At 61.6% G+C, this 15992-nt stretch overlaps 2 protein-coding genes across 7 annotated transcripts in view; one reads left to right on the top strand and one right to left on the bottom strand.

Annotated features, from left to right (window-relative positions):
• The window catches only part of LOC107214989 (basic salivary proline-rich protein 1-like), a 7114-nt gene extending 1197 nt beyond the window's left edge, over nucleotides 1-5917 (top strand). Inside the window, exons 2-13 of one of the 6 annotated variants that reach the window (XM_015650891.3) lie at nucleotides 918-1025; nucleotides 1224-1403; nucleotides 2436-2588; nucleotides 2713-2789; nucleotides 2935-3065; nucleotides 3157-3296; nucleotides 3380-3613; nucleotides 3725-3847; nucleotides 4015-4221; nucleotides 4357-4515; nucleotides 5020-5127; nucleotides 5400-5917. In XM_015650891.3, coding sequence (XP_015506377.1) covers nucleotides 918-1025; nucleotides 1224-1403; nucleotides 2436-2588; nucleotides 2713-2789; nucleotides 2935-3065; nucleotides 3157-3296; nucleotides 3380-3613; nucleotides 3725-3847; nucleotides 4015-4221; nucleotides 4357-4515; nucleotides 5020-5127; nucleotides 5400-5582 — 1803 coding nt within the window. In that variant the 3' untranslated portion in view covers nucleotides 5583-5917. Of the gene's footprint in view, nucleotides 1-917; nucleotides 1026-1223; nucleotides 1404-2435; nucleotides 2589-2712; nucleotides 2790-2934; nucleotides 3066-3156; nucleotides 3297-3379; nucleotides 3848-4014; nucleotides 4222-4356; nucleotides 4516-5019; nucleotides 5128-5399 lie in introns of all 6 variants that reach the window. The other 5 variants (XM_015650894.3, XM_015650890.3, XM_015650889.3 and 2 more) reach the window with 5 other exon arrangements.
• A 169-nt stretch (nucleotides 5918-6086) lies between these two features.
• On the bottom strand, nucleotides 6087-13436 carry PRICKLE4 (prickle planar cell polarity protein 4). The gene is made up of 8 exons (XM_015650895.2): nucleotides 13169-13436; nucleotides 9424-9576; nucleotides 9184-9285; nucleotides 8561-8698; nucleotides 8269-8469; nucleotides 7857-8043; nucleotides 7492-7767; nucleotides 6087-7027 (listed from the first exon to the last, which is right to left on the bottom strand). The coding sequence occupies exons 2-8, from the start codon at nucleotides 9571-9573 to the stop codon at nucleotides 6555-6557; spliced, it is 1527 nt and encodes a 508-aa protein (XP_015506381.1). The 5' UTR covers nucleotides 9574-9576; nucleotides 13169-13436; the 3' UTR covers nucleotides 6087-6554.
• Nucleotides 13437-15992: the final 2556 nt, after the last annotated feature.

The following is a 15992-nucleotide window of genomic DNA, read 5'->3' as shown; positions in this document are numbered from 1 at the left end:
AGGATTCGGGGTGCGGGATTGGGTGCAGGATTGAGGGGGCAGGATTTGGGGGGCAGGATTGGGGTGCAGAGGTGTCGGTCTGGGGTGCAGTTGCGAAGTTACAGGTTTGGGGTGCAGAGGTGTAGGGTTGGGATTCAGGACAGGGATTCAGGATTGGGATTCAGGACTGGGATTCAGGACTGGGATTCAGGACTGGCATTCAGGACTGGGATTCAGGACAGGAATTCAGGATTTGGATTCAGGATTGGGGTGCAGGGCCCTCCATGCTCCAGTGCTGCTTTGCAGGGCCTGAGGCTGACACCCCACAATTTAGGGACAAAAGTGGGGTTTCAGGCTGGCAGGGGGCTCATCCATCATGTCCCGACATGATCCCCAGGGATCCCTTGGGGACATCAGGGGGTGACCCATGGTGACGTGGCAGGCACAAGCAGAGTCTCGGGCAGACAAAGGGGGTGCCAAGGCATTGCCAGTCCCGTGTCACCCCCAGGGAACAGCGTGGGGGGCTTCGTGTCCCCAGACCCACCGTGTCCTCGCTGGTGGCCACACCGGGGGCTCTGGGGGTGTCTCAGGGGCTCTGGAGGTGTCTCAGTGGCTCTGGAGGTGTCTCAGTGGCTCTGGAGGTGTCCCGGGGGCTCTGGAGGTGTCTCAGGGGCTCTGGAGGTGTCTCAGGGGCTCTGGAGATGTCTCAGGGGCTCTGGAGGTGTCCCGGGGGCTCTGGAGATGTCTCAGGGGCTCTGGAGATGTCCCGGGGGCTCTGGAGGTGTCTCAGGGGCTCTGGAGGTGTCTCAGGGGCTCTGGAGGTGTCCCGGTGCTCCGGGTGCAGGGCTGACAGCACCATGGGTGGCACCTGCCTGGCAGCGTCCCCAAGCCGGCAGTGACGTCCCGGGGGCCGTGCTGACCCAGCCTCTCCCTTCCAGCAGATCCCGCAGCTCCTGGAGTCCCAGTCGGGCCCGGGCCGGGGGCCAGGGCGGCCCTGGGGCAGGATGTTCCCCCCGCGGGGCTGCAGGAACGGCTTCCCCAGGGAGGTACGTGGGGCTGGGGCTGCACAGCGGGCTGGGAGCGCCCCTGGAGCTCCCACCGTGGAGCTGCTCCATCCCGGGGGATGCTGAGGGTTTGGGGAGGAATTGGGGACAGTCTGGGTCTTCACAGGGTGGGCTCCTGCCTCCCCCATCCCTGCTGGGGCGAGCCTGCCCGGGGGTCTCAGGGCTCTGATCTCTCCACAGCCCGGTCCCCCTCCGTGGTGGGATGGGCCACAGCCAGGTCCCCATCCCGGTCCTGAGGACACCTGGGATGAGCCCCCCTGGAATGAGCCCCCCTGGGATGAACCACCCTGGGATGAACCACCCTGGAATGAACCACCCTGGGAACACCAGCACAGGAGACACCGGCACAGGAGGTGCCCGGTAAGGGACAGGGCTGGGGGGAGATGTCCCAGGGATGTGTCCCAGCCACGGTGGGAGTGTAGGAGTTTGTCAGGGACACCCTCCCAGGCACAGAAAGAGCCTCTGGCTCCCTAAACTCCTTCCCCAGAACGAGTCTGGACATGCCTGGATCCAGTCGTGGACCCCCCCAGGCACAGAAAGGAGCTCCTGGCTTTCTGAATTCCCAAAAGGAGCCTGGAAACGTCTGGATCCAGCTGTGGAGCTGCCTGGCCAGCAGTTTGTGTCTAAAGGGCTCCACAGCTTCATCCCCCAGGGCTGAGAATGGCCAAACAAATACATTTACATAGGTTAAATGGATTATATATATATATCTATGATATATTATTATATATCAGTGGATGGTGAGGGTTGGACTAAAGGATCCCAACCAGTTATCTACAGTGCACTGTGGATGGTTGTAACCAGGGCACTGTTTATTTAATCAATAGTTTCAAAGTTAATTAGCAATTATGAAGTTTAGATTGATGTTGCTCACCCAGACCCACACAAATCTCTTTGGCTCAGCCTCCAGGAGGGAAGGGCTCCAGAAAGGAATCCACACTCACTCCTGGGAGGGCCAAGCTGTGAATTCTGCTGTTCTAAAGTGGGGTTGAGCTTTTACAGGATGGGGTGACGGGGTTTTGTCTGTTCTTCAGTTAGGATTGCTGCCCTCTGGCTCCTCCCAGGAAACGTTTCCTACCAGTGCCAGTTGCTCTTGGGGTTTCATATCCTCTTGGGGTTTCATTTCGGGGTGTTTGAGTCAGGCTGCTCTCAGTGTTCCCCACCACCGGCAGCCTGCTAATTTTCTCAGGTGAAATCTGAGCTAATTTTCTCAGTTAGGTGAAATCGGAGCTGTTTCACCCTAATTGCATCCTGCAGCAAGGAGGGATTCACGGACACATCCAAAGCAGGGCAGAAAGGAGAGGCAGAAAGAGCCGAGGGTCACAGTGGGGAGGGGGAACAGCAAGAGAAGCAGAAAATCCCAGTTCTCAGCAGTGGCCATTCCTATTTCAGCCCAGGGGCTCCAGACCCTTCCCTGGCTCCGGTGACGCCCCGTGGAAGGAGGAGGAGAGATGGGGACCCCACTACTGCCCCCCGCCACCCCCCTGGGGTGACAGAGAAGAATTCCAAGGGCCTGAGGACGGCTTTGGGGACAGCTGGCACCTGGTGAGGGGGACACGGGCTGGGGGTGGCAGCCACATGTCCCCCTCATGTCACCTCGCTGCCCAGGTGACAGGGACAGTGTGGGGACCCTCTGCAGTCACAGCATCCCCTGCCCCGTTCCCTGCAGGATGTGTTCCCTGATTCCTGGCCCGGATTCCCCGAGGAGGAGCAGCCCCCACCCTGGCCCCCCGCCGGCCCTCCACGGTGGGTGCCGTGCTCGGGGGGCCCGGGTGGCTCTGGGGTGACAATGAGGGACACCAGGACCGCTGGAAGCTGCTCCTGCCTAGGCTGGGATTGCACAGAGACCCCTCCCAACCTAAACCCCCACCCTGGGGCTGTGCTCCTGCAGGAATCCAGGAGCTTTCCCGGAACACCGCCCGCCCTGGAGCCATCACCCGGCTGGGAGACGCCGCCTCCGCAGGAGCCACCACCGGCAGCTGACCGTGGTCCCCCGGGCGTGGTGTCCCCCAGCCCCCCGAGGTCTGTGCTGACCCCGAGCCGGATCCTCGGTGCTCTCCAGCCTCTCCCGGGGCAGGGTGAGGAGTCTCTCCCGCTGTTTCCCACCCTGCAGGGCACAAGCAGCACTCCAAGCCCTCTCCTGCCGTCTCCAACACGAGCCAGCCAGCGGCCAAGAAGGAGCCGCAGCCCCCGGATCCTGCCCAGCCCCCTGCTCCCCTCCAAGGTGCTGCGGAGACGCCGGAACAGCCGCAGGTTGTGGGGTTTGACCTGTCCCCTCTATCCCACACCGGGAGTGTGCTCACCCTGAGCCTTGCACGTGTCCTGGTTTCCTGCAGGATGTGCCAGTGGGGACTGGGAATGTCCTGGAGCCCCCCAGTCCGGCTGGGAGCCCTCTGGAGAGCCCAGCTGCCGATGCCGGTGCTGCGGAGCCGCCGGTAGGAGATTCCCCTGCTGCCAGGGGTGCTCCCACCTCGGGAGCTGCCTGGATCACGGGTCTCATTGGCTGCTGGAACATCTCTCTCCTCTCTCCTCCAGCTCTTCCCCTCTCCACCTCGCTGTCTCTTTGCCAGGCATGGAATTTTTCCAGGCTCTTCTTTCTCTGGCATTTCCTTTGGGTTTTAGCGCCCTGTCCATCCCATCCCGGGATAGATGTGTGTCCTCACGCCTCTGTGTCTCCCCAGGTTGAGCTGGAAGCTGGGCAGACCCCTGTGGGTGACCAGGATCAGGATCCCTGTGCTTTGGGGACAGATCCAACCCCTCCAGAGGAGACCTCCAGCTGTCCCGAGATCCAGGAGCACCTTGAGGTATGGGACTGCTGGGAAATGGCGCTGGACCAGCTCCAGGCTGCCCAAATCCTCCCCACCAGCAGCAGCTTCCCCTAGGGACGTGCTTTATTCCCACCCTAAAGCAGAGTCTGGAGGAGGCACAGCCCCCTTCCCCAAGCTTTTGTCCCCCTGTAACGTTTGCACAGGTAGAGCCGTGCAGTCCCGGTGTCCCCAAGGCTGGCACCGCTCATGGGTCACATCCCCAGAGCCCAGCAGCCCCTCCACACCCTGCCAGGAGGGAACTCCTGGAATCCAGCTCCTCTGGAGAGGCAGGGGCTGAGCTCAGCCCACATTCCTGGGAGCAGCCGCCACGTGGAGCTGGAGAAGCCGAGGCAGAAGCTGCCCAGAATGGGGTGAGTTTGGGATGTGGGGCAGTTCCGTGGTGCGTCCCCACCCCACGTTAGAGCCCCGTGAGGCCACTGCTGTCAGTGGGGCTGTGCTGGCAGCGCTGTCCCCCTGTCCCTGCACAGCCACTCTCTGTCCCTCAGCCTCTGCAGAGCCCTCAGCCGCCCAAAAACCCTCAGGTCCCTCCAGCATCTGCAGCAGAACCTGAGGTCCAGCCCAGCCAGGCTTCCCCTGGTGCCTGCACCACACCAGAGACCTCTGCAGGGCCCCAGCACCCGCCTGGGTCCGGTGAGACAAAGCCGGTACGGGGTCGGGGTGCCCACCAGGCACCCCCAGGTGCCCCCACGGGGCCGGTGCCCTGGGCTTGGGGACACTGCCACACCCAGAGGGGGATCCCTGTGGCCTGCAGGATCCCGGGCTGGGGTTAAAGGGCAGCTTTGTTTGGAGGCAGAGCCCGTATCGGCCCCTCTGCCGGCTGTGCCGGAGATGCCAATAAACGGGAGACGGCTGGGAAAAAAGCCAGGGAGGTAACGGAGGCTTGGAGTGCTGGAGTGTGAACAGCCCCAGGACTGGAGCTCTGAGGAGGCCGAGGAGAGCTCTCCAGAGCAGCTTAATTACTGCCTAATGAGGGGGAGAAATTGGGGGAGAGGGGGAGCAGGGGCGGCTCTGGCACCCGAGGGGAGGGTGGCAAACCAGGGGCTCCTCCCGCAGGGTGACCAGTCCCAGGCTAGTGACCAGCACTGGCAGCCCCAGTTTGGCTCAGTCCCTTTCCCCCCTGACCCTTCCTTGCCTTTTCCACTTCCCAGGCTGTGTCTGGCCAGCAGCAGCACTGCTCCACGCTCCCCACACCATTCCCGGCCGGCGTCGACTTACGCTCTGCCACCGTCCTCGCCAAGAAGGCAGAGATCGAGCAGGTGAGTCCTGGCAGCCCCTGGATGAGCACCTGGTGGCCTGGGAGAGGCTGAAGGATGGGGGAATCTCACCTGAGGACCTTCAGGGGCGATGCTGGGTGGTGGGGGGTGTGAATTTGTGCATTTTTGGGGGGCACTGGTGCTTGCAAAGGGAGGTGCTGTGGGCAATAAGGAGCTTGCAGGGACTCTGATGATGTTTGAGGGTTTTAGGACTAAAAGTAGGGGTTTGTTTGGTGCTGGTTGTGGGGTGCTGACCCCGTGGCCCTCCCCTGCAGTCGTACCAGCAGTTCAGCCTGACCATCGCCGTGGTGGCCACGATGCTGCTGCAGAAGGAGCCGTCGATGGAGGCAGCGCTGGGGCTGGCGCTCAGGGCCAACCTCCGCCAGTGCCGCCTCTACCACCTGCAGCAGCTGGAGGAGTTCATCGACACCATCGACTCGGCCACCGCCAGCCTCTGATGGCAGCCACCCCCTCCTGCCAGCTGGGTGAGGGTGGTGGGGGCTGTGACAGGGCTGTGACAGCACTTTGGGGTGCTCAGGAGGGTGCTGAGCCTGCGGGACAAGCTGGGAGGTGTTGGCAGCCCCACTCGACCTCTTGGAAGAGGGAGGGTGAGCAGGACATGTTTGGTTTTAGCCCTGCCCAGATTTCTGAGGGCAGCAAAAGTTTTACTGTGGGGTGATGGGAGGGAGGGCAGCAGTGCCTCTCCTCCATTCCTGCTTGCCAGGGATGTGTCCCCAAACCCCAGTGAGTGTTTTTGGGTTTAAATCTGAAATTAAACCGTGTTTTCTTTGCAGCCCTTGCTCGGCCATTGTTCTGTTCCCGCTCTCCTGGGGCTGTAGGGGAGGGGTCCCACAGCGAACCCCGGCTGTGGCAGAGGGCAGAGGCCACCCCTGGGGACCTCCCTGCCCCGGTGACATTGTCAGTGTCACAATGGGCTGGGAAGGAACAGGACAGACCCTGCATTCAGATGTCAGCCAAACTTTATTGGAGCTTCGTCATCGGCAGCAGCAGAGCTGTGCCCCAGGTCCCCTCCCCGCGGTGGCAGCGGTGCCACCAGGGATGGAGAGCAGGTGGCAGTGGGGCACAGAGGAGTCCAGGGAAGGATCCCACCCAGCAGTGGGGAGATGCAGGCAGCTGCCCTTGTCTGGAGTTCCGGCCGCTCTCCCTGGAGCTGCCGCCTTGTCGGAGGCGCTGGAGCCCCGGCCCGGCCGCCGGCCCCGCTCCCTTCCTGCTTTACCTGTTCCTAATTGCGGGAGAGGCTGGCAGGAATTGCAGGCTCTGCTCTGCCAACAGCCGCCGGGGGGGAAAAGATCCCAGCAGCTTCTCCCACCAGCCTTGGGCCGCGTCCAGGACACACTTGGAACGTGTTGAGGCTGTGGCAGGACCTGGCAGGACCTGGCAGTGCCACTCGGGGAGCCCAGAGCCCGCTGTTAGGACACACTGCAGTGCTTGGCCGTCCTGCCCCTGCCCCTCCCCGGGGGCTCCCTGCCCAGGGAATTCATCCCAGGCTTGGGGATGGGCTTCCCAAAAAAGAAACCCTCCTCCTCTGAGTCCGAGTCTGAAGATGAGGAGCAGGTGGGACACCAGGAGTCCTCCTCCTCCTCCTCCGTGCCATCCTCTGCCCGGGGGCTGTGTCGGGGAGGGGAGGTGCCAGCTTGGAAGTGTGGGTTTCCATTGCCTGTGGCTGTTCGGGTGTCTGGGCCCCCCAAAGGCGGCTGGCCCAAGGCTCCAGGCTCGTTGGGCCGCTCTGGGCTGGGCTGGGGGGCTGAGGCGTGGCCGGCTGGGGGTCCCAGCATCCCTGGGTGCTCCTTGGCAGCATCGCCGCTCCACTCCCGTGCGGCTGCTCCGAGATCCTCGGGGCTCCTGAACGCAGGGTGCACTGGGGCCTGATCTGAAAATGCCTCTGGAAGAGGGGAAATGGGTGTAAGGGAGGAAGGAGAAGCTGAGCCTGCCCTCCCACAGCAAGGATTGTCTCGGAACACAGCGGGGTGGCACCGAGCCACCCCCAGCTCCCACTGTGGGAGGTGGGCTGGGGGTTTATTCCCACTTCCCACCGTGTGACATTCCCAATGAAGTCCCCAGGGGCTGGGGGTTTATACCCACTTCCCACCGTGTGACATTCCCAATGAAGTCCCCAGGGGCTGGGGGTTTATTCCCCACTTCCCACTGTGACATTCCCAATGAAGTCCCCAGGGGCTGGGGGTTTATACCCACTTCCCACAGTGTGACATTCCCAATGAAGTCCCCAGGGGCTGGGGGTTTATACCCACTTCCCACAGTGTGACATTCCCAATGAAGTCCCCAGGGGCTGGGCAGAGCCTGCATTTGCTCCCTCTCCCGTCCCAGCCCATGGCAGTAGGACCGTACCAGCCCCTTCCCCCTGCTGCCTGCAGCCCCCCGCAGCCGAGCGGGACAGGGGCGTGGAGTCGGGGGATGGAGCGGAGGCGAAAGCCGAGTCGGAGGAGTCGGAGGCGGTGGAAGAGGCGTCCTGGCCGCGGCTGCAGGTGTCGGAGCAGAAGAGGCGGCCGCGGCGGCAGGTCAGGGGCTGTCCCCGCAGCGGCTTTCGGCACAGGCTGCAGCAGAAGCAGGCGGCTCGGGCGTGCCAGTGCAGCCCCTGGTGTGTGACCTCCTCGCTCTCAGCACCTACGGGGCAACCACAGGTGAGGGCAGTGCCAAAATCCATCCTCGGAAGGCTCGGCGGCCAGGGGAGCCCGCGGGGGTCGCGGCCGTACCGATGGGGTCCCCGCAGGCCTGGCACGGCTCGGCGAAGAGGCTCTCGAAGCAGCCCCGGCAGCAGGGCCGGCCGCTCCTCATCACATAGCGCTGCCCCCGCAGGGGCTCATCGCACTCCAGGCAGCAGAAATGCTCCAGGTGCCAGCGCCGGCCCTCGGCCTCGATGCACTCCTCCATGAAGATCAGCTGGAAAAGGAAAACAGTCTCAGAACCCGCGGTGCTTCACTGTGCTGAGGAGTGAGGAGGAGCCGCCAGCCCGTGGGGCTCTCTGCAAGGCTCAGGAAGGAATATTCCTCCGGCCCATCGGTGGTTCTGATGGATTTGGAGCCCCCAGCTGAGCTTGGGGGTGTTTAACAGCCTCAGGGAGGTCAAAGCCTGCCCCTGGCCAGCACCCACCTGGCCAGCACCCACCTGGTCGCAGGAGGCACAGCGGGGTCGGAAGAGCTCGGCGTGGTGCCGGCCGCAGTAGATCCTCCCATCCTGCTGGAAGTAGATGAGATCCACCAGCTGCTGGTGGCAGAAGTGGCAGGAGAAGCAGGACGGGTGCCAGAACTGGTCCCCCAGGCGAGACGCTGAAATCCCCGGGTCTCCTTTGTTCAGCCTCCGGCCGCACTGCAAGGCAGAGGGACGGTGGGTTTGGGGCCGGGCTGGCTTTTGGGGCCGGGTCCCTGGCAGGGAATGGGCGCTGGAGGGGACAGCTCACCTTCCTGCAGGGACAGCCGTGGCAAGGAGCTGGCACGGGACACACCAGGCCCTGGCCCAGAGCCTCCTGCCTGCGGCGGGCGCTGAAGGCTCGGAGCTGCCGCCGCTCCTCCTCGGCGAGGTCAGGGCAGTATCGCTCCTGTGGGGCACCGGGGGCAGGGGATTTTAGCTTTTCTATTTTAGAAAATGTAGTAGTCCTGCAGTTCTTCATTGGATAACTCTAAACTCCACACACAGGGTCAGCTTTTTGCATTTTGCTCAGGCACAACAATTCCTCTCCAGGCCTGGAGTCGCTGTCTCAGGCCCCCAGAGATGGAAACAAAAGTGGGGAGCAAAACTTAGGGTAAATGACTTTATTACCTGAAGCTGGAATCAGAAAATCAACCCCCAATATGCCAATAGACCAAACTTTAAAAAGTGTGAAAACCTGTGACCCCGTGGTCCATTTTTGTGTGCAGCCCCTGGGAGAGGCTTTGCCTGCCCAAAATGTACCTGGGGGCCCTTCAATCAATAGAACTGCCATTTATTCTCTTCATTTTGTCTGGCCTCTGTTTTTAAGTAGTCCCAAAAAGCATCAGATGAGCCTGGGGAGGGGAGCAGCACCCAAAAAAAGGGGGGTCTTACATCACAGTCCTGAGGAGGCAGCTGCTGCAGGAGGGCTCTGCTGCGGGTCCTGTCAGAGGGAGAGCCAGGCTGCGGCGAGCGGGGCCCAAAACACAGCAGCACCTTGGGAGAAACACAATTTCAGAGGGAGATTAAACTGTGTTTAGCTCAAAGCTGCTAAAATGTGTGTTTAACCCTGAGAAATGGGGTGCTCTGGTGTGGGAGCCACCCAGGGCTGGGGGAGAGCCGGGTGCTGCCCACCTCGGGGGGCGCGGGCTCCGCGGAAGGTTCCAGATACTCTTCCAGGGCACAGCCGGAGTCGCTGTCGGACGAGGCCGGGGGGAGACCGGTGGTGGTGCCGCAGGGGGAGGGCTCGTCCTGCTGGGGCCATGCAGGGCTCGGCAGGGACATGAGCTGGGGACAGAGAGACAGAGATGGTCAGACACGAGGCAGGGAGCAGGGGTCCGTCCCTGGATACCTGTCCTGTGCCCACGTGGCAGCAGGACAAGCAGCTCCTCATCTCCTGGAGCGACCTTGGGGCACGTCCAGCTGGGATGATGCTCCAAACCACCACAACCTCCAGAGCTTCGGCTGAACCACTGCAGGAATACAAGGGATTTTGTGGGGGGGCTCCTTTCTCTTTGGGGGTTACAGCAAACCCACAATGAGGGGATGGGGATGGGATGGGCATGGGCTGGCATGGGATGGGAATGGGATGGGAATGGGATGGGGATGGGATGGGAATGGGATGAAGCCAGGTAGAGAAGACCCCAAGTGCCCAAGCTCAAGCTGAAACAGTTTTTGGAAAACAGCAACACCCACAGCAGAAGCTTTCCCCCAGCTGGCACACCTAATCCCAGGGCTAGTTGCCCATCCCTGAGTGGGAACAGACTGAGGTTGAGCCCAATTCAGTGGGAAATAATTCCTTCCCCTCGGGCTGCCATTGTTCTGCCCAGGGCTGTTCCTGCCCGGCTGTCCCAGCCCACACCGCACGCCTGGCTCGGGGTTACGCAGTGGAAACCCATCCGGTGGCGTCCCCTCCTTTCCACCGCGCTTCCTTCCTGCCCTGGCTTCCCAAAACAAAGGCGAGATGCTGATGTGGTGGCTCCTGGGGTTCCCTGGATGCCAGCCCAGAGCCTGACGCCCTCAGCCCACGTTTCCTGCCCTGGCATGGGCAGCCAGGGTGGGCTGGGACTGAACTGCTGCTCCCCGTGGAGGGAAATCACGGGGCTGTGACCAGGGATTCACCCCTGCAACGCCCACCATGGACAGGTCAACCCCTATGGAAAATGTTCCCTGCATCAAATGATCTCAGGGATGAGGGGTGAGAACCCCCAGGCCATGAAATGTTGGTCCTCCTGCACCTCTGCCACCACAAGGACCCGTTCCCTGCTCCACACTGGGATGGTGCTGGTGTGTCCCCCCTGTCAGGGACATCCCAGTGTCCCCACTGCTGCCACCAAACACCCCAGTGCCCTTCTTGAGCAGCACCTCGGGGTGCTGTGGCACCCGAAGGGGGCAGCTCTGGAGCCGGGAGCAGATGGGATCAGCAGGGGCAGCTCAGGTTTCCCTGCCCTGCTGCCGGGTCAATGATTAACGCTGCAGATCGGCTAATCAGAGAAATAAAACAAAAGGCCTGCTGGCTTTTTCCTGGCATTTGGGGTCTGGAAGCCTGGGGCAGCCCGGGGGATGTAGGGCTGGTTGTAGGGTGTTGTTCAAAGCTGTACTTTGGCATAGGGATGAAATAATCTGGTTTAACTGCGTATTTGCTGCCCAAAAAGAGCCCTGGCCTTGCTGGCTCGAGTGAGGGACCAGAAACAGCTTTGGCTCTCCAGGAGGAGCAGGGTTGTGAGAGACCCTGGGGATGCTGAGAGGGACCCTCGTGTCTCTGCTGCTGCCCGGTTTGGGAGAGGTGTCCCCGTGGGAGATGGGTGCCATTCCCGGGCTGTGCTTGGCTCATTAAGCCTCCAAGCTGCATTTGTGTAATCTCTTGGAACTTTGCTGCTAATTAGACCCCTCCGATGCTCTGGGGGCTCAGCGGGGCTGGCAGTGCCGGCCTGGCCCCAGCCCAGTGAGGCACAGGGACCCCCCTATCCCTGAGGTGGGGTGACACTGGGGGACAGCGGCTCGGGCAGGGCTCCCGGCCGCTGTGAACGCACGGGGATGTGCTGGAGAGCCCAGCCCAGTTTGATGTGATTACGCTGGCTGGCAGCCGTCTGGGCTGTAAACAAGTCCCTGTAATTAGCCCCAGACGGTGACAGAGGTACGCGCCTCCCATGCTAAAGAGCCAGGCAGCCCCAACAGGTCTGGCTCCTCTGCTCCCCGGCCCTGTCCCCTCTTCCTTCCTGCCCTCCCTGGCTGCCCCCGGGCACTCCCTGGCTGCCCTGCCCCGCTGGGCTGCCAAGGGATACAGGGATGCTCCCAGCCTGCCCCAAACCGGGCGCCAGGGGAGGTGGCACCGTGCTGGCACTTTGGGGGAGCAGCCAGCAAGTCCCCGAGAAGGGACGTGTGACAGACCAGTCGGGCAGGCTGGGTGGCACTGGCTGTCATTTGCCTTGGCTGGAAATCCTCTTGTCCTGCCTGTGGGAGCTCCTCCGGACGCGTTTGCCCAAGCTCCTCTTGCTCTCCAAAGGATCGGAAGCTGTCTCAGCTCCCCGAGTACAAGAGGCTGAAATTCCTGGGAATACTAATCTGATTTGGCTCCCCGGGAGCAGCCCCTGTCTCCAGCTGGCTGTGGGAGTCTGTGTGGGCTCCCAGCCCTCTGCTGCCAAGGTCACACATTAACTTGGAGCCCAGCCACCCCAGCCCGCTCGGAATTCAGCACAGGCTCCCTGTTCCCAGCACGGCCAGGGAGCCTCATCCCTGCCTCAACTTCGCTTTCACAGAGTCCCCAGGAAACACAACATCTCCAAAAAGCCCCTCAAAGCACCCGGCAGCGCCGGCAGCTCCCAGAGGCACAGCTCCACGCTGGCCTCACCCACGGGATAACCTGTTTTTGCTTCAGCTCCCGTCAACACAGCTGCGCTGGAGGAGAGTGGAATAAAGATGCGGAGCAATAAAGATGCAGAGCAGTAAAGATGCATCTTTTGGGGCGAGATAAGCTGAGGTCTGGCAAGCAGAGCCGGAGCAGCAAGTCCTGCCCGACCTGGAGCCGGTCTCACCCAGGAGCCCACGGTGCCTTTTGGACCTGGGGTGGCACCAGGTGGAGCAGCCCTCGGTGCCACTGCTGGGCACAGCAGCGTCGTGGCCCTGGCTTTAAAAAAGGCTTTTGCTATCCCCCAAATGATGGGGGAGGGTCTCAGCATCCTGCTCTGCCGCGCAGCACCGGAGGGGAGCGTTCTGTTGGCTCACCAGGGGATGTGCCAGTGCTGCAAATGGCTTTTCCTACTGTGTTTTCCCTCCATCCCGCAGGCACGGCAGGGAGCAGTAACCCATTAACCCACCCTGGCTCACCCATTCGTACATCCGCGGCTACGGACTGAGACCCCCGCCCCTCCTCTCGCTGCAGCCACCGGGATAAAGATCCGCGTCCCCTCCTCTCCCCGTGGCCACCGGGGTGAAAACCCCCTCACTCCACCCCTCCCTGTGGCCACCAGATTTCAGCCCGGCAAGTCTGGAGGGGCCCAGCTCCATCCCCCATCCCGAAACATCCCATTCCCGGCCGATGCCAGGGGAGCAGGGATGGTGGAAGCAGCCCCCGGCTCCGGAGCACCTGCCCGCTGCGGGCTGGCAGAGCCTGGCACGATGGAACAGGCAGCACCTCCTGCTCTCAGGGGACATTTCCCCGACCACAAAGACCGCGGGGGCAGCGATATTATCCCCCCACCCCCCAAAAAACCTCCAAACAGCCAAAATCTCCCTGCTCCGCCTCGCTCCCGTCCCCTTCCCCTCGCAGCAGCTCTCTGTCCCCTCCTCTCAATCTCCCTCTCAATCTCCCTCTCCCCCACCTCCATCTCCCCACGGAGCTGGGAGAGCCGAGCCCGGAGTCCCTTCCAGCCGCACGTACCTGCCCTTTCCCGGTGCTCCGGGCCCCGCGTTCCGCCGCTCCGGGCTTGGCCGCCCGCTCCAGCCCCGCGCCGGCCGCCGCTGTCCCGCCCTGCTCCGGAGGACGCGAGGGAATGGAGCCTGGGCTGGGAAAACTTTGCAAAGCGAAAGGAAAACATCCAAGCTCAGTCAGGGAAACGTTGTGTTTTTTTTGTTGTTGGGGTTTTTTTGTTTTTTTTTTTCCTCTCTTTTTTCCCCCCTGCCTGCCCAGGCACTGGCTCCGCGGCAGCCGGGGTCCTAATTAGAGGCTTTTTAGCCTAAACCTCGGGAGCCAGCCAATGGCTGGAATTCCAGGGCAGGCAGGGAGGGGAAGGGGGGGGGGACATTAACCCTACAGGGGAAAGAGCTGCCGATGACATCTGGCTCGCTCCTACCTCTCATTTTCCGAGCGCCCGCGCCCTTCCCTCCATCTGCGGCTCGGTTCACCCCAGGTTGCCGTTTGATGACTTTTATGATCCCGCGCGATGATTTATTTCCCTGCCGAGATCAGAAAGAGTTGAAGCTTCATGAAAGAGGGGGAAGTGTCATTACACCCCAATTTAGAGGTGGAGAAACTTAGGCTGGGCTCTCACAAAGGAGTTAGCCAGCGGCAAGTCAGGATGTCCTAGTTTCCACAAGCCCTGAACACCTGACGAGGCTCCTCCAAGCCATTCCAGACCGGCTCTGGGTGCAGCAATTCCACCCGGGCAGGAGTCAGGAGAAAATTTATCAGAGCCTGACGCGAGGCACAGCGTCATGGTTGTGTTTCTGTGCACTTCTCACCACGCTGTAAAATTTTCCTGCCCGCTGATGTGACTTTGGGGATGAGAAGGGACACAGCATCCCCAAAAACCCCTAAATCTGCCAGGACCCGGCTGGATCTCTGCCACCTGCGTGGTCCCGGGAGCTGTGGTGGCTTTTGGGAGCCCCGAGGGGTGCAGATGGCTCGTGTAGGTTCTGGGATCAGGGTCGGGAGTGCAGCCAAAACACACAGGGATGGTGATTTGGCAGAGGAGGTGCCAGGCTCCGTGACAAGCCCGTGGCACCGCTGGGCGAGGCCGTGCAGGGCGGTGTTGGGGCACAGGTTATTGTGCTGCTTTATAGAACTGGTTGCCCCATCCCTGGAAATGTCCAAGGCCAGGTTGGACAGGGCTAGTGAAGCCTTAGGATTTTAGATTTTCTATTTTTCATACATTTGTAGTCCTGCAGTTCTTCAGTGTAGAACACTAAATTCCACGTGCAGTGTCAGCTGCTGCTTTCCCATTTTGGTCAGACACAACAATTCCTCTCCAGGCCTGGGGATCAAGGACACCTCTCTGCCTCAGGCCCTGAGAGATGGAAACAAAAGTGAATTGGGGGGAGCAAACTTGGGGTAAATGACTTCATTACCTGAAGCTGGAATTGGAAGATTAACTCTCAATATGCAAACGGACCAAACTTTAAAAAGTGTGAAAACCTGTGAGCTCTGGTCCATTATTGAATGTCACCCCTGGGAGAGGCTTTGTCTGCCCAAAATGTACCTGGAGGCCCTTCAATCAATAGAACTGCCATTTATGCTCTTCATTTTGTCTGGCCTCTGTTTTTAGGTAGCCTGGGTGTTTGGAGCAACCTGAGATGGTGGAAATTTTCCCTGTCCATGGCAGGAATGGGATTTTCAAAGTCCCTTCCAAGCCAAACCATTTGAGGATCCTCTGCAAAATCCCCTGAGCAGGGGGAAAAGCAGGAGGAAGAGGAGGAGGGGTGGGCACCTCCACACTTTGCTGCTGTCCCTCCCTGCTCGGGGGTCCCAGCAGGGCTGTCCCGCCGGGGCTGTCATCGCCCAGCGTCCCTTTGGTGTCACGGATGTCCCCACGCTGTTATTCCACTGCCGGGAGCTTGGTCCCTGCAGCTTTATCTCGGCCCGGTTGCTGCTTTGGACTTTGTCCCCGCGGGTGGTGACAGGACCCCCCCTCGTCCCCTGCTCCCCCCACGCTCCTCCATCCCTCCCCAGAAGGATTCCTGGGCAAAGTCCTGCTCGGGGACAGAGGGGTCACTCGCAGCTTTCCCGAGGTGACATCAGCCACTGCTCCATGGCAACAGCCCGGAGCAGCGCGGTGTCCCCGCGGTGTCCCCGCGGTGTCCCCGCGGTGTCCCCGCAGAGGGCAGGACACGGCTCGCTGGCTCCGTGCTGGGACCCGCAGCTCCCGTCCCTCCGAACGCAGGGCTGATGTCCGGCAGCTCCACCTCGGAGCCGTGGGTGAGGGTGGAACTGGAAAATTGTGGAATGGAAATTGTAAATTGTAAAGTCTGCGGCTCGGGTAAACTCTCCCCGAGCTGTGCCCCATGCCGGGTCAAATGCGGCGTTCTGGGCTCAGTCGGGACCCGGCACAGCCTGGGCACGGGCAGCCAGGAGCCCCCCGAGATGTTGTGGGGGTGCAGCGGGACCCCGGCATTGCTTTAGTGCTCTGGGGCTGCTGGGACCGGGCCGTACATGGGGACACTGTGACTGCTTCAGCCCCCGAACCCCATCCTTCCCCAGAGCCCCCGATGCGCCTCTGAAGTCTCCCTCTATTCCAGACCCCTCTCAAATCCCCCTTCACTCACCCCCGAGGGCATCCTTCCAAGCCGGAGCCTGCAAAATCCCCCTCCACCGACCCTTTCTTGAGCGACCCTCCAGCCCAGATCCCTCAAATCCCCCTGCACCGACCCCCAGCCCCTCTCCTTCCCCAGACCCGTCCCCAGTTCCCCTCCACTGATCCCCCTCGAGCATCCCCCGAATTCAGACCCCCCCAAACCCCCCGAAGTGCCCTCTCCTGCCTCAGGCCCCC

This window comes from Parus major, chromosome 26 (assembly GCF_001522545.3).
Source record: "Parus major isolate Abel chromosome 26, Parus_major1.1, whole genome shotgun sequence".
Classification (NCBI taxonomy): Eukaryota; Metazoa; Chordata; class Aves; order Passeriformes; family Paridae; genus Parus; species Parus major.
This window is presented reverse-complemented; position numbering and strand designations above follow the sequence as displayed.